The sequence below is a fragment of the Aptenodytes patagonicus genome, chromosome 1 (assembly GCF_965638725.1).
Source record: "Aptenodytes patagonicus chromosome 1, bAptPat1.pri.cur, whole genome shotgun sequence".
In the NCBI taxonomy this organism is placed as follows: Eukaryota; Metazoa; Chordata; class Aves; order Sphenisciformes; family Spheniscidae; genus Aptenodytes; species Aptenodytes patagonicus.
This window is the reverse complement of record NC_134949.1, coordinates 13,716,549-13,739,665: the sequence shown is the minus strand read 5'-3', so window position 1 is coordinate 13,739,665 and position 23,117 is coordinate 13,716,549. Positions and strand designations below refer to the sequence as shown.

The 23,117-nt window shown below is 41.0% G+C and overlaps 1 protein-coding gene across 2 annotated transcripts in view; it reads left to right on the top strand.

The window, feature by feature from the left end:
* Positions 1-23,117, top strand: part of RELN (reelin) — a 300,351-nt gene that overhangs the window by 271,836 nt on the left and 5,398 nt on the right. The window contains exons 48-64 of one of the 2 annotated variants that reach the window (XM_076328227.1): positions 884-1,061; positions 2,327-2,520; positions 3,626-3,882; positions 4,657-4,811; positions 5,638-5,852; positions 6,592-6,769; positions 8,113-8,288; positions 9,606-9,712; positions 10,125-10,367; positions 10,896-11,071; positions 12,699-12,772; positions 13,600-13,761; positions 14,105-14,262; positions 15,132-15,351; positions 16,364-16,561; positions 16,965-17,063; positions 21,954-22,089. In XM_076328227.1, the coding sequence (XP_076184342.1) occupies positions 884-1,061; positions 2,327-2,520; positions 3,626-3,882; positions 4,657-4,811; positions 5,638-5,852; positions 6,592-6,769; positions 8,113-8,288; positions 9,606-9,712; positions 10,125-10,367; positions 10,896-11,071; positions 12,699-12,772; positions 13,600-13,761; positions 14,105-14,262; positions 15,132-15,351; positions 16,364-16,561; positions 16,965-17,063; positions 21,954-22,083 (2,920 nt within the window). In that variant the 3' untranslated portion in view covers positions 22,084-22,089. The remainder of the gene's footprint in view (positions 1-883; positions 1,062-2,326; positions 2,521-3,625; positions 3,883-4,656; positions 4,812-5,637; positions 5,853-6,591; positions 6,770-8,112; positions 8,289-9,605; positions 9,713-10,124; positions 10,368-10,895; positions 11,072-12,698; positions 12,773-13,599; positions 13,762-14,104; positions 14,263-15,131; positions 15,352-16,363; positions 16,562-16,964; positions 17,064-21,953; positions 22,090-23,117) is intronic. The other variant, XM_076328234.1, reaches the window with a different exon arrangement.

Genomic DNA, 23,117 nt, shown 5'->3' with positions numbered 1-23,117 from the left:
AGTTCTTCCCAAGGCCAGATTTTGCCTTGGGACTGGTGTTGGCTTGATGGCCTGCTGCCTCTGCTCCATGGTAGGGTTTGCCGGTGGAGGCAAACGGGCTTGATCCTCAAACTGTCTGTATAACAGCACACATAGAGCCCTGCAAAGCTAACAAACAACAACCAGATCTCCCCAGACTTGTCTGTCTGGCAACAGAGAAATACCTTCCAGATGGATGTATTGCTTTTTTCCAGCCACAAATGGCAACAGAAATGGGAGAATGGTTGTATAATTGTGCTGTGACTATGTTTGTTAGAAATATATTCTGCTGCAGAATAGACATATTATTGCGTTGTCCTCTATCCTGACAGCACGGAAGTACCAAGGCACAATCTCCCTGGGGAAATCTGCATAGTAGCAGAACACATTTCCATGCTGTTATCCAATCTTTGACACATTATAAGAAGGTTTTTCAGAGGAGAAATAAAAAGGGGGACTATATGAAGAAACAACAGGAAAGTACCCATCCACTAAAATTTTATATAAACTTCTTACTTAAAATTTAACATTAGCAGGACATTCTTAGGCTTGGCACATTCTCTTAGGTTTATCTATCCAAGTACAATGTATTTTACTGATTTTACTCTGTGCTGGAGTGTACTCTGTATTAGCAGCTTGAATGATACATAATACTAGCCTTCCTAAAGTCATTTTTGTTTCATATTAACTACAAAAAGAAGTGGCAGATGTTTGCAACCCGCATATACCAGTTGTGCGCTAGTAAATGATGCAGACAGCCTCTACGCGGAATAAGATGGCACCTTAATGTGGAATAACATGGCACTGATTAAACCTCCATGCAGAGCCTTTGCCAGCTCAATTTTGCATTTGTTTTCCTCTGCAGCTGCGATGAGCACTGGGGTGGGCTGTACTGCGATGAGCCAGAGACCCCCCTTCCGACACAACTGAAAGATAACTTCAATCGCTCGCCGTCGAACCAGAACTGGCTGACAGTGAACGGGGGCAAACTGAGCACGGTCTGCGGGGCGGTAGCCTCTGGGATGGCTCTTCACTTCAGCGGGGTGTGTGTTCAGCACAGGGGCCAACTCACTCCAGACAGTATAAATGGGACTGATTTAAAAAGTTAAATAAATAGCAAGGTGTTAAAAAATATCAGCATAACATATTAAACATATAACATATAAAAAAATCTTATATCCTTCGCCTAGCTGAAGGTCAGGCAGGTCCTACAGTCTAGGGCCAGCCAGAAACACTCCGGGAAAGAGATACCATGTTCCTGGCTACGCTGCAGCCAGGAAAGTGAGATATAGTGTGTGTGCCTCCTGAAAGGAGCTGTGGAGGGGCCTTTGGAGGTGGAGCTGGTAGATTAAAACGCAGTCCAAGTATGTAGACATTGAATTCCACTCACTCATAACAGCCTCCTCATAGCACTTATAAATTCCAGAGACTGGAGTTTGGTGCAGCTTCTGATCAGACCACAGAGGTAAATTAATAACTAGGTATTTGCATATGTATAACTTGCACTTGGTCCTTGAAAATACATCCATGTGTAGCCTCATCCTTCAGATATTTCATTGGTGTTTTTTTTCAGAGTAAGCTCAGAGTAAAATTTCCTGTTTTAGCTACATACGTAGGTATATAACCCAGCCTGCTGCTGAATTACAGTTTGCTTACAGATAACCTCGGGATTATAAAAATGACAAAATAGTATTTTAGAAACATGTAAAACTTATGCTTGTAGATCTTTTCCATGCAAATTTATAACTAGGTTCAAACTGACACAACTTTTCTAAAATAAACTAACAGAAGCATTACATTTCCACTTCCTTCCAGTAGGACTAAGTAGGCATCACTAACTAATAGACTAAGCAATGTGAAATATGCAAGGGATTATGGGAAAACACACATACTAAAACTGCTGTGCTATTCGACGGTTTGCATAAATTGAGCCATTAGCAGATAGTCAGTGATTCAATAATTCTGCCTGGAAAACCTTGTGTTTTACACTGGAGGCATGGATTTATGTAACTTGTATTCAGGAGAAAGGTGAATACACTTCTTGACACTGAATGTTGTAAAGCTGCAGGTACAAGTAGCAACATGTATGAATACACAAGAATTTTTAAGATGCAACATAACTCAAATTATGTCCTTAGGGAAGAACATTTATTGTTCTGTTGTAGCTTTACCTTTGTTATAAGTAGTATAATTTTGTACAGTTTTGAAGGTTTTACAACATGAAGTTACATTAATAGTGACTGCATAGTCTAACACTTTTTATGCTCATAAGTTTTGCCAGCCAACATATTTTTTCATTGCTTTTAAGGGCTGCAGCCGTATGTTAGTAACAGTGGACTTGAACCTCACCAGTGCAGAATTCATCCAGTTTTATTTCATGTATGGATGTCTGATAACTCCTAATAACCGCAACCAAGGAGTGCTGCTGGAGTATTCTGTGAATGGTGGAATCACCTGGAACATCTTAATGGAAATTTTCTATGATCAATTCAGCAAGCCCGGGTTTGTAGACACCTTCTTCTGCCTATATAATTTCCTGTACTAAAGTAAGGTGGTCTTGAATGTTTCATAAGAACCTGTGGGACATATTACTGCTGTGGTTTGGATGTCAGATCTTTAAGAGTTCAGCCTGTCCAGTCCTGCAAGCATGTATGAATGGCCTCAGCACATGTGCTTGAGCATCAGCATTTGTGCAGCTGCTAGGCCAGAAATAAAAGGGTAATAGGGAGTCTGTAGCAGTCTGCTAGATTTGTAAACGGTTGCAGGAAGATAAATTAATAGCTACTGTAATGATGTCCATCCTGTTCTTTAAGATGCTTTCATTTGAAATCTAGTTTCTTTCTGACAAGAGCAGAAAGTCATTGCTTCAACTAGTTAGAAAATGGTGTGTAGAGGAGAAACTGAATTTCTGCAGATATCCATCAAAAGGATGGATACACTCAAGCCCTATTTTCAGATATTTGTGAGATTCAAATCATGCATAGATATAGGTGGACCTTTTCCTCACTGACTAATTTAAAAGACTCATAGAAAATGGGACTGGGAGGGACCCATTGTTTGTTATTTCATTTGAACACACCAAGAAATCACTAGCACTTTAATTAGACAAGAGATTTAAGTGTACTATCATCTACTGTTGTAATGGAAATGAGAAAATTGTGCTGGAACATTGCTATCTTGCTGAATGGCTCCAGGTTGAAAATAGTAATCTTAATTTTACTTCAACATTCTCCTTCTTAACACTTCTCTTAATTAGGACCTTATGGACATACCCTGCTAGTCTACACCATTGCATTTGGTCCCATAAGCACACTTGGAGCACGTGACGTTGCTCAAACCATGCCACAGCCTGGCTGCTGGCCCTTCCCACCTCACTCTTAGCCCCTGTCCCAGGGATGACATTGGGAGTGTTCAGGAAGGTTTTTTGTTTGAGCAATCTCCCGTAGGGGAACATAGGCTCGATCACCCGGTCTTCTCCTTCTTTCCCAACTTCCACATACTATAGGAAACAATGGGAGTGGACCTGGTCAAAGTACCCAGCACAGAGCATTGAGAAGTGTCCTCCTCCTGTGGCTTTCCTACAACTAATTTCCACTTTTTATTTCAGCTTTGTGAACATCCTCCTTCCCTACGATGCCAAAACCATCGGGACACGCTTCCGCTGGTGGCAGCCTAAACACGATGGCCTGGACCAGAACGACTGGGCTATCGACAACGTGTTGATCTCTGGCTCAGCTGACCAGAGGACGGTGATGCTCGACACCTTCAGCAGCGCTCCCCTGCCACAGCATGAGCGCTCCCCTGCCGACGCAGGTCCCACTGGGAGGATCGCCTTCGACATGTTCGTGGAAGACAAAACTACAGGTAAATGTTTCACGTGGATCTGAATTAAAGAGCAAGAAGTCAGTGCAGTGATTTCCAAACCTTGCTGAGCCTCTGAATCTTTGTCTCACTGTGACAGATATCACAGACAATCCCATCGCTACAGGGGTCTTGTCTTTCATTTTTAGTTCACAAAATGCAAAATGAAAAGATGTAATGTAACTTTTCTTTTTTTACTGCATGAATTTACTTAGAAGATTAATTTCTCTTCAAAGAAAGAAAAAAGGATTTAAAAGTGCCAGGTTATTCTAAGCAGATTTCTTAACCTGAGTATTTGTTTCCTATTTCCTAACTTTTTTAAACATTCTTCAGGAAAGTTAAGTTACATTTTACAACTAAATTTTGTAAAGGATGTATTTCTGGATGTTTACAAGGCTTAACAGCTAACAGTACTGGGGTACCCTTTGTGCAGACATGTAGGCAACACCCACTAAAAAGTTTTCCCGTAATATCCAGTGCAACAGAAGTTTATGTTTTGAGTAAGTCCCAGACCCTTACTTCTTGAACATTAAAAAAAATGCTCTAATACTTATGTAAGAGAGTAGTAAGAGGTGCTTTGAGCAGTAAATGTGATAAATGTAATAAATATGTACATGGGAAAGATGGGGTACTGACATTCTCAGGAGTGATACTAAATAATTCTCACGTAGGATGAAAAATAAAGCCATGAATCACCTTTAGTGGTTAACACTACTCCCTGTTTTCTTTAATTTGCATTGTCATTGTATATTACTGACATTGCCATTTATTTTCAAGTGAATGAACACTGGTTATTCCATGATGATTGCTCAATCGAGAGGTTTTGTGATTCGCCTGATGGTGTCATGATCTGCGGGAGCCATGACGGCAGAGAGGTCTACGCCATCACCCATGACCTGACTCCTACAGAAGGCTGGATTATGCAGTTCAAGGTAAAATCTCTGTCTGCAATATAATTATTCAAAAACACATTTTGCTCCAGGTCTAAGTAGATTTTTCAGGAGGTAGGATGATGTGTAGGCCTATGCATGAGCCATTCCCTGCAGGGAAAAGCATTATTATTAGGCCATCCTCATTTTTCTCACCTACTCCATGTTGGTCAGCTCTAATACCGCAGGCTGTTCTCAGAGGTGACATGCTCTTCTCTTCCAGCACAGCAGTTGTATGGACATCATGTAATAAGGATATTACACATATACAAGGTGTTTATTTTGTTACAGCTGCGTGGTGAGTGAAAAGCAGCTCCAAAGTAGTCCACACCACTCCTATGTTGTCATGCATTTACATCAAACCTGCACCCAAACTGCCCTTCATACACCCCTTTACCTAAATTAAAGAAATAACCCAGCAATATATAGAAGTTGTAAGAGCCCTTTGCACGTCTCTCCCATAAAGACAGTCCGCCTAACATAACTGAGCTGGGTGGCCTCCTCTGAAATATTCAAATCTTAGGTTGTGTGGGAGGGGAGATTAACTTTATTAGTTATGGAGTACTGGGGTATAAGGCACAAGTGTCAAAACCTGGAAATCCAGAAATGTGAGCTAACTAGAAGAAAATGAAACTCAGAATATGGTGCCTGTTCTCAGTCTTGGGAATATTGATGCGATCTGCAGATGACTGGTACCATACAAGCACTGCTACTGCCATCATTTCAAGCAAAATTCTGCAGTCAGTTTTCAGGTTCAAACATTTTTTTAAACTCTAACCACCGCCACCACAATTCTAATTTAATGCTCTTATGCTCTCTTCTTTATTAGGTTTCTGTTGGATGTAAAACCTCAGAAAAACTCGCACAAAATCAGGTCCATGTGCAGTATTCCACTGACTTTGGCGTTAGCTGGAGTTACTTAGTACCTCAGTGTTTACCAGCTGATCCAAAATGTTCTGGGAGTGTTTCACAGCCATCTGTCTTCTTTCCCACAAAAGGATGGAAAAGAGTGACTTACTCACTGCCTGAAAACCTTGTGGGCAAGTAAGTATGAATTCGCTACTCGTTTTGTCTTGGATTCAGTACCTTCTGGAAAACACAACAGGGGATACGTCTGCCTGTTCATATTCTTTCAAGGAAAGTGCAGACTAGCAGCGTTCACATTCATCACATATGCTGCATAATTTTATTTTCTATCAATCAAGACTTACCATGACTCTTGGTCTGAACAACCGGCAAAGTTATCCTTGCTTCTCTGCAGTCTGCTCCAGTACAACATGTTCTGCTCTGTTCATACAGCTGTGGTCAATTAGAGAGTAGATTTACGACCTTACTGAGTGGAAAAGTTACCCTTATTGTCTGCAGTAGTCTGCACATATGCAAACCGTTTGTCTTTTTCTGCAAAATTAAAATCTCTTATATTTTGGACTAATCTGCTCAGGAAGTATAACCAAAACTGAAATTCTCTTGCAAGAAGCCAGAATAGCTTTTCCCAGCTTCAGCAGTGTCTGGAATCCGTCCATACATCATAGGTAGGTCATGTGTGAAGAAGAAGATATGGATACGTATAAAACCAATTTCAACAGATACTGCCAGATATTACTTGTGGAAGCTTGGAGGATAGTACAGTCATATTGTACATATAGCACAATATTGTATATATTGTACATATAGTACATATTGTACATATAGTACAGTCAGTATTGTGTTTCACCCACCTTTTGTCAATTGAGCAAAGTTGTTTTATACATATGTCTGTTTTTCTTCATTCCTTTATATCTAGTCCCGTGAGGTTTCGGTTCTACCAGAAATACTCAGATATGCAGTGGGCCATCGATAATTTCTATCTGGGCCCTGGTTGTCTGGAAAACTGTAGAGGTCATGGAGACTGCCTGAATGAGCAATGCATCTGTGATCCTGGGTATTCGGGACCAAACTGCTATCTGACCCAAACACTGAAGGTAATTTTACTGCCTGTTTTAAAGTGTGAATTTTGCCATCTGTTTGGCTGAGAAAGAGAGAGAGAGAAGGAGATCGATCCCGCTGGAAATTTAGCTTTGATTCCTGTTAGCCTGAAGATACTCAAATCCATTTTCAGCCCTTTTATCATTTTTTAACAAAACTATTACTGCATATCCAAGAACGGGTTTGTTCCTTTTCAAATAACACTGCCCAATAAAGCTGTGATAAAGTTCACTGTTCATCCTTAGATCATCATTGTATGATCTAAATCACCCTTGCACATATGATTATATTTGATCAAGACCTGTAGAAAGATTGTCTTTATCATGACAGAGCTTACTGAAGTAGGGAATAGAAGAAAATGACATAAAATTACATAAAATGAACTCACCTAGCTGTTATTAGCATTACCCTATAACAAGTGAGTGAAATCTAGTTAGATATTGTGAATTTAAAAGTTAAAATATTTTTAAAACTTAACATATTCAGAAAATAATATGTAAGCAGCCCCAAATCAGTTTAAAATGCAGTGTTTACCATCTCATTTTTTCTACATCAGATAAGAACAGAATAGGTACGTGCTCCACAGAAACAACAGGTTAAGAAGCGTTCTGTCTAAAGAGAATGTAACTATTTAACTTTTCAGTTATGTCATTTGAATTATTATAACCTTCTGTCTTTCATCTGAGATACTAATTACATGAACAAATATTATCTGTTTGCAATTTTTCATTAGTAATGTATTTTTCACATTAAGGACATTTGGGATAAAATCCTAGCAATTTTAGAGGAGTTTTACTACTATCTCCTTAATGCCAGGATTTCACTCATGGCATTGCTTTTACTGCACACCTGGAGGCAAATGGAAATCAGAGATATATTCTAGATGGTTTTCACTGCAAATATTTGTGCAGACAGTTGCATAAATGCATATTCACTACAATAACCCTAAAATTTCATTGCAGTACTGGTTTTACTGGGGAAAAATATAGAATAGCAATTTCTCCCATACATACTAGGTATGTACTGGAGTGGTGTTACATAGTCTTAAGTAACCGCAGTTATGAATTAGACCTATTCATTTGCACACGCAAATTTTAGTGTGCTGGATTACCTCCCAAGTATGTTAAAATCTAGCCCTAACATATTTTCACATTTAGCCAATTCACCTCAAGTGGCTAAATGTTCAGCCAAAAGTGATTATGTTCAGTCACCTTGAAAAAAATATTTTAGTGTTCATGAGCCCTTGAAGCATGTTTAGGTCAGTTCCAGCTGTGGTCATCAGAAAGGCTTAATTGAGATCATGATTACCTGTGCTTTATGTTAAACACCTTACTTACAGACTTTCCTGAAGGAGCGCTTTGACAATGAAGAAATTAAACCAGATTTATGGATGTCCTTAGAAGGTGGAAATACCTGTACTGAGTGTGGGATTCTCGCAGAAGACACAACTCTGTATTTTGGAGGTGCAACTGTGAGGCAGGCTGTCACTCAAGATCTGGACCTGCGGGGGGCAAAGTAGGTCCTGTTTCCATGTCATTTTAATGGGGATCTCTGTTAAACACTGACAAAGCAGCAGGTGACATAGCTTGTAGCTCAGGGAATTCCTAGGCCACCACAAGCGTAGCGTTATCGCAGGTAGACACTAATTAGATTATGATTCTCAAGGCACTGATGCTTTCAGATGGGTCGCAGAGAGCAAGGCTCATCCTAGCACAGTGGAAGGAGTCTGCCCTGCCCCGGTGAAGCAGCAGGTCCCCTTCCCCAGGAATGTCCTGAAGTCAGCAACATCTGCCCTGCAAAGAGGCAAGATACCGCAGTCTCCTGGGCACCACTGTCTCCACCCTGGAGGCACCAGCTGTGTCTCCTGCTGAGTTCAGAACATAACCTCTGCCGTTGTCCTCCCTTGGGTGCCCGTACAAGACCCACTCCACTCACGTGCTGCAGAAAAGGATGACTTAGCTGGAGAGCAATGGAATTATGTCAGTCTAGACAAGCTAAGGACATGACGTAGAAGACAACTTCAGCATCATTTCCCTTGGCTGTATGGCTTTAATAAAGCCACACACTCTCACTTCTGTAATTCAGCAAGAATTCACTGAATCACACAACCTTTCAGGAAGGAAGGGGCCTTGGGGAGTCTCTAGTCCAACCTCATGCTCAAAGCCAGTTCAACACTGAATTCAGACCAGGTTGCTCAGGGTTTTGACCTATTGGGTCTTGAAAACCTCCAAGGACAGAGATCCCACAGTCTCTCTGGGCAGCTTGTTCCACTGTTGAGTTACCCTCACAGTGATTCCCCCCCCCCCCCCGTTCTATGCAGTCAGAACCTCCCTTGTTTTGATGTATGACCACTGTCTCCCAGGACCAGCCATCTTCTCCAAGCTGAACCAGCCCTGGTCCCTCAGCCTCTCCTCACAGGGCATGTGCTCCAGCCCCAACCATTTCAGTGGACTCCACTCACCTTGCCTCAGTTTATCAACTTCTTTTATGTCCTTCATTGCTGTGAGGGCACCTTCTTAACTCATGTTTAGCCCCCTTTCCACCAGGACTCCCAGGAAACTGTTAGCAAAGCGGCTCCCAGCCAGTCAGTCCCCAGCTGGTACCATTGCAAGGGGTTAGTCCCTCCCGGGGGCAGGACTTTGCTGAATTTCATGAGGTTCCCATGGGAATTACTAGGCCATGTTTTTGGAAACTTTTGCTCGACTTGTACATTCATGTTACTTGCTTAAAATGCTGGCATTTTGAACATTTTCAGTACATCTCCTAACAGAAAGCAAACATCTCGATTTGTGCAGATCTTTAACAGATGTAAACTTATACATTTACTCTTAGGTTTCTACAGTATTGGGGGAGAATTGGGAGTGAAAACAACATGACAACGTGCCACAGACCAACTTGCAGAAAGGAGGGAGTGCTGCTAGACTATTCCACTGATGGAGGCAAGTACATCTTGTAGCTTCAGCTAAGCTACAGCCTTGTTCTGTATTCAAGCACCATCAATATCTGAGAAGTTGTCAGAGAGATCCAAAATAACATAATTTTTATTTGTAAAGTTATTTTTTTCCTTGTAAAGTTTTTTCCCCATCTAAAATTTCCTTCTATTGCACAGTTTTCCATAATCCTCCTGCCCGCTTTCAGTAATCAGTGGCTTCCAGCCAATTAGATTCCTTTATATGATTACAAGATTACTCTTGCAATGAGTAACAGTTGCCAACTACCCTTAGAAGTTAAGATTTGTCTATCAGAAGACCATAGCTATTATTTTTTATTTCCTATTATCTTCCTTTAATCTTTTAGACGATTCTACCATACGCTTGTTTTTATTACTAAACCTGCATCTTTTCATTCTAGGGATATCCTGGACTTTGCTTCATGAGATGGATTACCAAAAATACATCTCAGTCAGGCATGACTACATCCTCCTCCCCGAACACGCTCTGACCAATACAACCCGCTTGCGCTGGTGGCAGCCTTTTACCATCAGCAACGGGATCGTGGTTTCAGGCCCCGACCGGGCGCAGTGGGCGCTGGATAACATCCTGATCGGAGGAGCAGAGATCAACCCCAGCCAGCTGGTAGACACGTTTGATGACGGTAAGACAGGCTGTGACAGCTAATCTGTTGCCTGGCATTATCTTATCTAAGATAAGCCCTGCGAGCTTGCAAGCACACTTTTTCTTTTTTTTAACTCAGCAAATTTTTCATTTTGTAGACTACTGCTGTTTATATACTATTCTTCATGCTACTAATAGGGGTGTGTAAATATATAAACACATGTATATTCAGATATGTATATGTGTGTGTGTGTATATATGTATATACCTATAAGAAAGACAAAAAATTTTATTTCAGTCCAACTCATTTCATTTAAATTCCTGTGTAGGAAAGTTTTATTTAATCATATTTTTAAAAAATACTATTATTTAACCATTTTAACTACCTCTCTGGAGCTGATGTTTTTATTATGTCTGTTAGTAGCTTACTTACTGCGTGTCATGACAAATAGCATAAATTTAGCGTTTATATCACTAAAGCACTGTATCTAGTGAGTCTGTGGATTCATTACTAAGCCTTGATGTCTACTGAGACAATGCAGTAATTGTATTTAACTCATCTTAATAGAAGGCACCTCTCATGAAGAAAACTGGAGTTTTTACCCTAATGCAGTCAGGACTGCAGGGTTCTGTGGAAATCCATCATTCCATCTCTACTGGCCAAATAAGAAAAAGGACAAAACACACAACATCCTGTCCTCCAGGGAGCTCATTATACAGCCAGGATACATGATGCAGTTTAAAGTAAGAAATGTTCTCTCTCTCCAAAGTAAAGTATGCAATGAAAAATCATCTAATGTGTCTCCAGAAATTATTCTTCTTCCAACTAGGATGCTCAATTGGATGAATAATTAAAAATGACTTTTTATTAGAAGTTAAAGGAAATTCTGAAGTGTAGGGAATGGGAACCAGGAAAGTTGCATGAATGTTAAATGTCAAATTAGTCTGACTGTCTGTATGCTTTGGGGGTTACTGAGAGGGATTAGAAGTCTAATCCCTTTCTCATGAAATTACTGGATCATCAGATACAGTAGGGATTATTTTCTAAGGTGGGAATACACGGCATGCAGGATATGCCATTTCCCCATAACTAGTGAAGAAGCAGAAAAGGCAAGGTAGAGGCAGGCTGGAGAAGAGTGGCATCTTGAAAATGCAAAAGTGCTCAAGTAGAAGTACCCCTTCTACTTACTTGTGTCATGGCAAACTATCTAAATAGACAGAGAAACATTTCTGAATATTTTATTTTGTTTTAAGGTAGAATTCTGCATGGGCCAGAGGCAACATGTAGTTGTTGTCCAGAAATGTTCTAGGCCCTTTCCCAAGCACCATGTCTTAAAAGGCAGGAACTAATATGAAAGCAAGGTTATCAAAATGGTCATCTGTTTTCTTGTTATGGTTTTTTTTCTTCCTCTTCTGTTTGACAAGACAGCTCCAGAATTTTCCATTTTCCACTAATCAATATTTTCACCTTTTCTCAACATCATTGCCTATTTATATTGACTGTCTAATATACTCCCTCAAAGCACTGCTTCCCCCACTCACACAGCATGCCATCTTTGAAGAAATTATATAAAAGAGGAGTCTGACATGCTTTTTACTACTGAATGTCAAGACCCCCCCAAGCTGCTTATTTTAGCCAGCCTATCATCTTTTTCCTCTACTTTAAGGGCAAAAATTACAATAACCCTTCAGCATGTAATAGTTTGTGTTACTAAGCTCTCATTGCAAAGGTTTTTTTTCTCCTGTCTCCTCCTTTTTCTTCACTAGTCACTGCAAAGATTTTATTTCTAAACTAAGAACTCAGCTCTAGCGCATGGCTGCCATTTGGTTTTGAAGCTCTTAAATTTTAGCTTTCTATTATCTATTCAGTACTGTACATTGGGTACTGTAATCTTTCCACTCTAACATGACACAAATATGCTTATTGTTTAAAATATTCAGAATAATTCTATTCTTAAATTGGATTGACTTCAAGTTTATATCCATATTTTTATCATTACAAATTATAAATTTCATAGGTAATTAATATATAGTCAGGTACTTCACTTTCTGAAATTCCAAGGAGCTACCACATCTTTGTATTTCAGAAACAATGTTTGTTTAGGTATTTAATTTGAACTTTAGGCACTTAGTGTTAGGATTCTGTTTGAAAATAACAATAGCAATGAAGTAAATTTCATTAAGTAAAAGCAGTATCGGAAGTACTGCATCTTTTGTTTTCCATCTACTTTTGATGGATTTTGTCCAAGATCTAAGTCAGCAATCTCTTTTATACCCCCTGTAAAGAAAAAAAGGAGAGCAAGATTTCATTATGTATCACATTAAATGTCTACCTGACTTGTTACAGCAGCCAATTTTATTTGTGCTATAGATCGTGGTTGGCTGTGAGGCAAATTCTTGTGGGGACCTCCACTCTGTGATGCTGGAGTATACGAAGGATGCCAGGTAAATGAGAGCAGAATACATAGACCTAAAAAAAAAAATAGTATGATATTAAAAACGTAGAGAGCTTTTACTTATTAAAGCAATTACTTTGATATTCATCTTGTAACAGGATCTGTACAAAGCCCGCTTGGAAGCACTGGGATTTGTCTACACAACTCCCGTAAATTCTCTTTATAATTTATCCCAGATGTTGACAGATTCATGGCACTGAGCTTGCAGTTACAGTCATGAGCATGCTCCTGTTAAAAATGTGCTCACAGAAAACCACATTCACAGGAAACTGTTGTCTTAGTATGATACAGGACTATATATTTAGGACCAAGTTGTAATGAAGTGGAGGTTACTTAATTCCAATTTGGTCTTTAACTAGCAAACAATAACACTGTCTCCTGTGCTGCAGTATAGTAGTGCATTATAATTTGTAAAAGCGAAGGTATATTCTGTGCTCAAATGACTGTGGGTGAACATGGAGCAAATTCTGTCAGACTCTTTTCTGAACACTGTAAGAGAGAGACTAAAGAGCAGACTCCTAAATACATCCCTCTGTCACGCCACCCAGAGGAGCTCTGGGTTGGACTCCACTGTGTGTACCACCACCAAGGATTTCACAGCACTCAAACCTGGTGCTGGAAAGTCCTCCCTGGCTGCACCGGGGTTTCAGCCTCTCACCTCTTGTCTGTCTGTGGCTACAGAGCATGGAAACCATTGCTGACAATCTCTTTGGTTTGTTTAGTAAGACAGGCAATGCCATGAACCTTAGAAATTGCCTGTTTCTCTTTCATTATTCTTTCAGTTGTTCTAAAACATTTTTTTTTTCTTTCCTACAGGACAGACTCATGGCAACTCGTCCAAACACACTGTCTTCCTTCCTCATCTAATAGCATTGGCTGCTCCCCATTTCAGTTCCATGAAGCTACCATCTATAACTCTGTCAACAGCTCCATGTGGAGAAGAATAACTATCCAGCTGCCTGATCATGTCTCATCCAGGTAGGTTACTGAAAGGTCAGCCACTGTGGGCCTATAAAATGTCAGCTGTCTTGCTGGCACTGTTTGCTTGGAACAACTGGTGAATTAAAAATGCTTCTTTATTGCTGGATTTAGATATGATACATAATTAATGTTTTTCAGGAAGCTTTTTGTTCATAGAAGTGGCTACTGCCAATGAGGTAGCAGCCACCCATTCAGGGTGGGTGTTCCCAGTTATTGAAGTCACAACCCCTTCATACTACATTCTTCATTACATCTGCTGCTGGCATATTTGAACGTTGCTGTACAGATGTGTTTAATTGCTACACATCATAATATGCTGTTTGGATTTTGATATTTGCAGTGCAACTCAGTTCAGGTGGATTCAGAAGGGAGAAGAACTAGAGAAGCAAAGCTGGGCAATTGACCACGTGTACATTGGGGAAGCGTGCCCTAAGCTCTGTAGTGGTCACGGATATTGCACGACTGGAGCCATTTGCATTTGTGACGAAGGATATCAAGGTTTCATTTCTTCAATTTCTTTCTTATACACCTGCTGCAGTCTAATCTAGCTCAAGATTAAACAAAAAGATAAAGACGGAGTGATGTAACATGTCTAAATTAATCACTGGAATGCTTGAGTAACAGCTTATAAATTAATAATTTGACAGAGCTGCAAATAACAGCTCTTCCCTCCCTTTACCCTTTCTGGATTGAATCAGTATTCTCTGCTGTCTGGCACTGTATGTAAAGCCCATTCAGCCTTCATTGAAGGCAGAACATGGCTACTTGCTTACCCAGAAATGGCTTCCACCCCTGTACTCCTTCCAAGGGTGCACCCACTCCCAGGGGATGTGTACATGGTATCCAGATGTTGGTGACTGGGCCCTGTAAGGGACTCGGTTCTGTGCCTAATCAGGACAGAGTGTTCTGCTCTAATCCCACAATGCAGCTAAGCACATGCCTAATGGTACCTGAGTGCCCTCATTAAATTTTAAGTGCTTTGTGGGAGTAGAGCCAGTGTTTAATGTCTTCCAGGACAGAGTCCCATAACTTTATAAGATCGGATCCCTTCCCTGTTTTAGACGCATTTCCCTTCGACCGGCAATTTGAGGTTTCTCGTATTGGCATCAATGCAAAACAGGAGAAACCATATTGCAGTTCTTGAAGTTCTACTGCTGTAAAAAATAAGACTCACAGCCTCAATTTTCTAAACATGAATGCTGTACAGCAATGTGCACATTATTAATGGATCTGCTGAAATATATTCAGCCTATAGTCACACCGGATATTGGGTCACAACCTTGAATGGAATTACAATGAACTGCAACTCAATTTTCTCAATTCTTTTGATTTTTGTGTGTTTTATAACTTCACTGTGTCATTTCTAGGTGATGACTGCTCTGTTTTTAGCCATGACCTCCCCAGTTATATTAAAGATAATTTTGAATCTGAAAGAGTCACTGAAATAAACTGGGAAACCATTCAGGGGGGAGTGATAGGGAATGGATGCGGACAGCTGGCACCCTATGCCCATGGAGATTCGCTGTATTTTAATGGATGTCAAATACGACAAGCTGTGACTAAGCCTCTGGATCTCACGCGAGCAAGGTAATACTTTGAGCCTAAAATGCTCTTTTAGCAGCTCATGAGAAAGGAAACTCTTCATATGTACATGCAGTCATGTGGGCCAGTATTGATGAGGATGGACTGACCTGGCTCTACCAGGCAGTCAGATGTGGCTGGCAGATAAACATTAGGGTTGGCAAAATGCTTTGTGACTTCCATTTGGGAGATGGAGAGTGAGGAGGAAGCGATGTCAGATGAAAAGGTCAGATGTTTTCGTCATGCCCAACAGAGCACTGTCTAGTAAGCCAGCGCTGACAATGAAGCCGTTGGCAAAGACTGGACACCAGACTGTCTGGACCAGTGCCTGATCTGATAAGACAAATCCCATGTTTGCATGTGCCTCCACGACGGTCATGACTAAAGATGCTATTAGTTATTACGGACTCATTTTCCCGTTTCAGTTGTCAAATAGAATTATATTCACCTGGCAATGAACAGGAGTATCTTTTTCATCTATTGAGCCTCTTTGGCCGTGGAAAAACAAATGCAACCAGCCTGTGCTGGCTCTTAACAGAGTGACTGCTTTCTGGACTGGTTTGTATTTAGTTGTCTAAAGCAAGATTAGAAACAGGATGAATTGGCAAATTGGCCACATATAAATCAGGCTCTTCCTTTCTTATTTGAACACCCAGGTAGAATATGATAAATCTTTTACGCACTTTATTATATTCAACCTTTATTTGCCCTTTTTTAGCTTTTCATACACTCATTTGCATGTTTGTATTGTTTATGCATCTCAGTTTTGTGCAGATACATTGTAAAATTGGATCTATTGCCTCCAACTATATGGCAGTATGTTATACATAGCAAACTATTACTTTGAAAGGGGAGCTGTGTTTTAGAGATGTGAGAAGAGTTTATTTTGCATGTTAAAAGTAATGATTCTTGAGGATGCTCAAAGTTTTAATAAGGTAACTGCAATAAACCTGGAAATGTTATTGTTCCTGTTGGAATAATTTTTGCATATTGAAAATACCTTTTCTGTGTTTTACAGCAAAATCATGTTTGTTTTGCAAATTGGAAGTATTTCACAAACAGACAGTTGCAATACCAATCTGAGTGATCCTAACACTGTAGACAAGGCAGTGCTCCTCCAATACAGTGTAAATAATGGAATTACATGGCAAGTAATTGCACAGCATCAGCCAAAGGACTTTATACAAGCCCAAAGAGTGTCTTATAATGTTCCCCTGTGAGTACCCAGTCACATTTCATTACCTCTAAGTTCACAAGATATATTTCTGCTAAGAAAGAATCTATCTTTGCATCACTGTGCAAGAAAAAAGGTTGATGAGAGGGTAAACAAAGAAGAAAACATAAGAGGAAGGCTGATTAAGAAATTCTGGTCTAGTGTTTATCAACATACTTGAAAAAAAAACAGAAAACTTGTTTTAAAGATATGAGGGGAAGAAACAGCCTCCTTATCTGTGTGCATTTTTCACCATTAAATGTTTTGCACGAATGGTGTGTTGATGTTCAGGGATGTAGAAATAACACTTTGACTTTGCTCTCAGTTCCTGTTGCGGGGGTAGATAGCAATGTGCAAACCACTGGTAGTCTGGAGCTCTCACAGGCTCTTGCGTTTGTGACGACAGGGAGGCACGAATGAAAGGAGTCTTACTGCGCTGGTGGCAGCCCCGTCACAACGGAACAGGTCATGATCAGTGGGCTTTGGACCACGTAGAAGTCGTCCTGTGAGTATCAGCTTCACCTCATCCCACCCCATCTCAGAAAGCACTGAAATTCCTCCAGCATGGCACAAGTGTTAAGCTCAGTAAGAAACGTTGTGGCCCAGGGAAACCTTTGAGAACCAGTCTTTGCTAATGCTCTGCCCTGACTGCAACTGTCAGCGGTTAAGATGGCCATGAAATAAGTGGCACAGCAGGGGTATGTGTTGTGCATCGTGGAAAAATGCAGGAGGGAAAGCGGGGCTTTATCACCACCGAGTATTGCTGTGGTCCTGTAATGCAGCAATGCCAATATATTGTGCTGGGACATAAGAAAGGTTATTTCTGTTCAACACTGTGCTGCCATGTAAGGCTGATTTATGTCCTTTCGAAGATACAAAAGACTGCTGTATTGCTCTTTGCACAAAGTAATATTATTGTGCCTCTGAAAAATCTGCATTAGCAACTAATGCCTTATTCATTTCCTTTTTTTAGTAAGAAGGATACTGTTCAGAAACAGGGTTCACTATATCAGGTTCCTATGGTCTGAGCTCTATATTCATCCCCTTGTCAAGATCTTACCAAGTAAAGTGTCTGCACCCTCCTGATTCTCCCATTCTTGAGATGGGTTTCGCTGGCAGCTAACCCATTTTTCCTGTGCTACATCATGAAGAGATGACCTGCTTTTTCTCTAACAATTTAATTCCAGTAGAAGTGAAATGCTAGTGGCTTCATGGGCGGGAACTCATCGCTGACAGTGGTTGGCAGAGAGAGGCGTGCCTGCTCCATAGATAGGTTCAAACATTCCTTTTATTGAACAATTTAAAAACCAGCAATAAAGAAATTAGGCTTGGATAACCTCTAGACTGTGTAATTATAACCATGAGGTTTCTGAATTAGCAGAGACACTGCAAGTAATGTTTTGTAATGTTAGCAAAGTGAATTATCTGATTGCTAGTTAGCTCTGTTCTTTCCACCGAGAAGCACCAGCTTGCATGGCACTCATATCAACCCCAAACCAAATTGGTCCCAACACTGAGTAACTGTACATGCTCTGCTGCTTTTACAGACCTTGCTGGGCTCTGCTTCCATAACATTAAGCTTAAAGCTTGAAGGAACAGAGGGACGGATGCGATTCCTGGCTTAGTTAGTCAATGGCTGTACGATGCTACATCAGGAAAGATATGAAAGAGTATGAACCTGCAGGAGGTTCACAGTGTTTAGGAAACCATGGAAAAGGGAACTGGTAGTTCTGAAATATTCCCATGCCTTTCTGCCTTGCAATTAAAAAAAAAAAAAAAAACTAAAAAATCAGGTGGGGAAAAGAAGTAGAGCATAATACTGTCTGTCAATCCGAGCACTGAATTAGGGAGTATAAGTAGGAATAGGACAGATCTTTTAAAAGTGATTCTTAGGCTGAATTCTGGAGAACTTCCTTGACAATGAGATCTGCCAGGTTTTAGACTAGACACACAAGTTGAGTGGTGACAAGTCAGTCATATGAGATATGTTATACTAGAATGGAGACAGCAATAGAAATGCTACAGCAAGTAATCACACCTTGCCTAGAGAAGGAACCAGATGGGCAGACAGTGCCTTCTCCCTTCTCTTCTTTTTCTCCTGTTACAGAGCTTTAAGGCTCTTCTGAATATTGGCCAAAATATCACACCAGAGACAGACAGTTTCCATCCTGTTCAAGTGACACCTGGTACAACCCACAGAGGAAGACAGACCAAACCAGATTTCTCCCTTACCAAGCACTGTGAAATGCAGTGCCAGGGCAGCATATTTCCCAAAGGCCAGATGTGGAGTTCCAGCCCCTGCTAACTACAACATGTGAGACATGCTGCTCTCAGGAAAGGCAGAATGACATGCTGTGGCGCATCTGGTTCATAGGCCAGCATGTGCTCAGACCTGACAGGTGGCTTTGACCCCTCTGTTTTGCTTAAGTTTTATCTGCACCTTCTAATTCACCAAAATATTCTGTAGACCTCTTAAATTTTATTTGCAAGTAACCCACAAAGGGTTTGATAAAGCCATTGGAAGGCTTACTGAAGGGAAGCACGCTGTTCCTTGTCAATAGATACTCCCACCTGGGTTTTCCTTTAGCTCTGCTGTTTCACTCTGCCACCTCACACTGGTCACTTTACCCCCAGCACTTCAGTTTCTTCACCTGTAAAATGATGAAGACACTCAGTCACCTCCACGGAGTGCTTCCAGGCATGCAGAAGGCAGCCTGGATCAGTGTCTGTTAGCACTAACTCTGGATGATCCTGCACACACCAGGGCTACCAGGATTCATACCATGAATACTAGGGATAGGACTTAGCTTTAATTTTTAGTATTCCTTCATTTTCCAATGAAGGGTACAGGAACCCTGCCTGCCCCTGGGGAGAGCGAGCCACCTCGCCCGGGCAGCTCTCCAGCAAGAGGCAAGGAGGCAGTGTGCCTCAGGTGTTCTGCCCCTCCGTTGAGATTGCCAGAGAACTCTGTGGGCAACAGCCACCCCAGGGCTCTCTGGCATGGCTGCAGAGAGGCATGGCCTGAACTAAAACCATTCACCAGGGTGCTGTCATTACCTCTTCCCATTAATTCTATAGGGAGTCAGTGGAGAGTCAGTAGGCTTCTGCCTGGCTTATTCGTCCCAAAGCTGGGATACCTTAGGAAACATCTGTGTCTCCCAAATTGGAAGTAATTCCTGCTGGCACTCTGACCTTCTCTCAGAAAGCCATGAACATCCCTGGCTACAGGACCTGTTGATGGTCCGTGTCTAATGTAGTCTGTGTTTGGTCCTCTTATAACCCTGCACTCCATCACCCACCTAAATGAGACTCCATACACCTCTCTGGGCACCATCAAAATTACCCTCACTGGCCCTGGTTTAAGTCCTAGATTTTCATGTTTGTTTGTGATCTGTGTACCCACGCTACCACAGCAGGCAAGCCTCTAGCCTGTGAGGTGTTACAGCAAGAAGCCAACCTATACTACGAGGTGTGGTTTGGGACGTACAGAAATTCCTGGCTTTCCACACACCTTGTCTTGTGTTTCCTCCACTACAGTGTGGGCTGACAAAGGGACCTGATTTTCCCAAATGCCCTAGGTGTTGGCTTGGCTGCCTGCACCCCCAGGTGCACACCTAGGTGCTGTGCCAGCTTTTCCTCAGCCCACGGGCAAGAGAGCCATGCTCTCCTTGAGCAGGCTAAGGGCTGGAGTAAGAGGGCAAGCAGGGAAAGCACCTGCCTGCAGGGAGAGCTGGTCTGTAAGGAGGTAGCACAACCAAGGACTTCCTTGATTTTATTTCACATCCAAGATGGGGGATGCCCCTGCTCCTCCTTACAGTGCTCACCCCAGGGACAAATCTGTGAATACCTGCTTTCATGGCTCAACTCTTCTCAGCAATCCAAAGATTTGGAATTAATTCTGTCACAGGCCCAGCTGCCAAGTCGTAGCGCAGATACCGCTTACAGCTGATGCACAGGCAGGGTCATGACACTCTGTTCAGTCTTAATTGATTTCTGAGTCAAGGGCCATGTGTTACCAGCAAACACATTTTCAAGATGCAATTTCTTTGTTTCCTTTTTGCTCCCAAAATAGTTTGCTGGGGGAAAAAATTAACCTGCAGATTATACGTGCATGCAAAATACCTGACAGTGACAAGAAAGGCCAAAGGCGGGTTACTTAGGATCATTCCACTTCTGAATGAATTATTTGAATCACTCATTAAAAAGCAGTATCGTTAAGGCTGTGATGCAGCTGCAAATGGTGCTCAAATTGAGCACCTCTTTCAAACAGGTGAAATGAAATACCTGCTTTGAATATGTCATACATTAAATTGGTCTTGCCAACTAATCACTTGCCAACTTATTTTAACAATGGTTGACATCTACCCTGTGGTGGGGAGAGGATATTAGTTATCAAGTGGTCCAGTTCCTTTTAAAGCTAGTGCCGATTATTCCTCATTAGTGCAGCATTTTTTCTCTCCATTCGTAAAGAAAGCTTTGGGCACAACTCTCACATGTTCCATGTGGCTCTTCTTAGGATGAAAAAGTATTTTATCCCAGACTTAAGAAAGGGTGCTTTTCGGTGCCCCTGTACCTCTGCCCTAAGAAGAGCCCATGTCCAACCCAGCATTTCATTTGCACATTGTTTTTTCTCGAAGCACAGCCCTCAGCCTGTCTGCTGCACAGACACCACGTACTTTTTTGCATGTGCATTTGGAACTGCCATTTCTTTGTGTATAGGGCAGACCCTTACTGACCTCTTATAAACTCAATTCTGGTCAAAGGTATTGAGAAATAAAGGGCAATGATAAGCTGAACACTAAGGGCCTGATGCTGCTTTCTTTGCACCCCAAAACTCATGATGTGATCCAAGGGAATTTGACTTGTGCAAGGATTGCAAGAAATATTATCCCCACCTACTATTCTATGGTTCACTGTCGGATAACAGAACAAATCCCTCCATAGCCATCACTCCATGCTCTTCATTGTCAAGATATTCTCACATTTTTGGCACAAATGATTTAATGAGAACTTACGTGGCATTTGGTGCAAAGAATGTTTATCCTTATTTTGCAACATTAAAATACAAATTATATATTGTAGTTTTAACAAAGAGTGCTCATGTGGAAAAGCATTTTCATCTGCTTCATTTTTTTAGTAAAAATCAATGATTTGAAAAATGCATTTAAATTCAAGTACCAACATATTTATTATAAAGAACAGGAATAGTTCAAACATTAGGTAATTACCTGAACATTCACAACATTTATGCCAAATTTAATATGAAGTAGTCTGTGCTTTTATGACATTTTTATTATGTTTCTAAAAAGTGCATGCTGAATTTTATAGAAAATAAAAATATAAACATTGATTTGAAATATCAGGAAATAATTTGTTCAATTTTTATTTTCAAAAGAGACGAAAAGTCCTATATTGCCTCTAAACCTCATCAGGGTTTTATGACTAATCACAGTGCTGCATGCATTGAAAGGCATTTTCTAACTTGTGTTGTATTTCATTGTTTGCTGTCATTGGTTTTACACTAGAATAAGGTAAGTACTTTCCCTGAATCAATATCAAATGTATGTTGCTGTTACAGATACAGTTCTTGCACAGTTCTGTCAATGATGGCTCGGTGGAAAATCATTTGTACTCTCTGAGATGTGCCATGTAGCTCTTGAGGGCCCTGATCCTGGAGCTCTTCCCCAGGGAGCAACTGGGGGAAGTTAAACTTAGCAGAAAGTGTTCAGCAGCTCACCCCGTACCACAGTGGGAATTTCACTGAGGCTGCGGTGAGAAGGACCACTTCTTCTCCTGTAGTGCAGTGAGACCTGCCAATGGAGGGCACCCAGCGCGTTGCATGGGCGACCTCTCAGCTCCAAGGGCGAATTCCCACTTTTTTCTGTAATTACTGACCACAGAGCTGAAGCCACAGCCAGGTAGTGTATGTCAGTGAATCTGGATAGTGGCATAGCCACACGTGCCCCTTAGACACACAGCAAGTGTCTCCCAGGCAGTTCTTTTGTTTCTTGTAATTCTGCTGCTTTGTGCTGTCGCAGTTAATAGATACCACCAACCAACCTAGTTACTGAGCTCTGGGGTCAAATCTTGACCTCACTGGAGCCAAAGAATGTTTGCCGTTGAGGTGAGCCATCAGGTCTTCAGTCAGAGCGCATCACTTTTCTCATTATAGTACCCTTCTAACAAAGCATTTGTAATTCAGCCTCAAAATTTACCCCAAGCCTAGTTCTGAGAGGCATGCCATTGCTGTTTTCTAAGGCTTTGTTCATGTTTCATTTTGTTATCCAAATATTTTTGTTTCTATTTGGTTCCTATTGTGCCCTGTCAATTAAAAATAAAAGCACAGAAATAATGAACGACATTAGTATATACTGGGGGTTTTTACCGCATATTTTTCATTCCATTTGGCTATGTTCTATTTTCATAAATTTTAAATTGCAGACTTGTAGTTCAAACTGTGCTTTAGGAAACATGCAATAGCCAGAATGCTCCATTAAAGACTAAAGACCCAGAGTGACTCCTCCTCATCAACTGCTTTATTGTAGGTATTTATTGAACA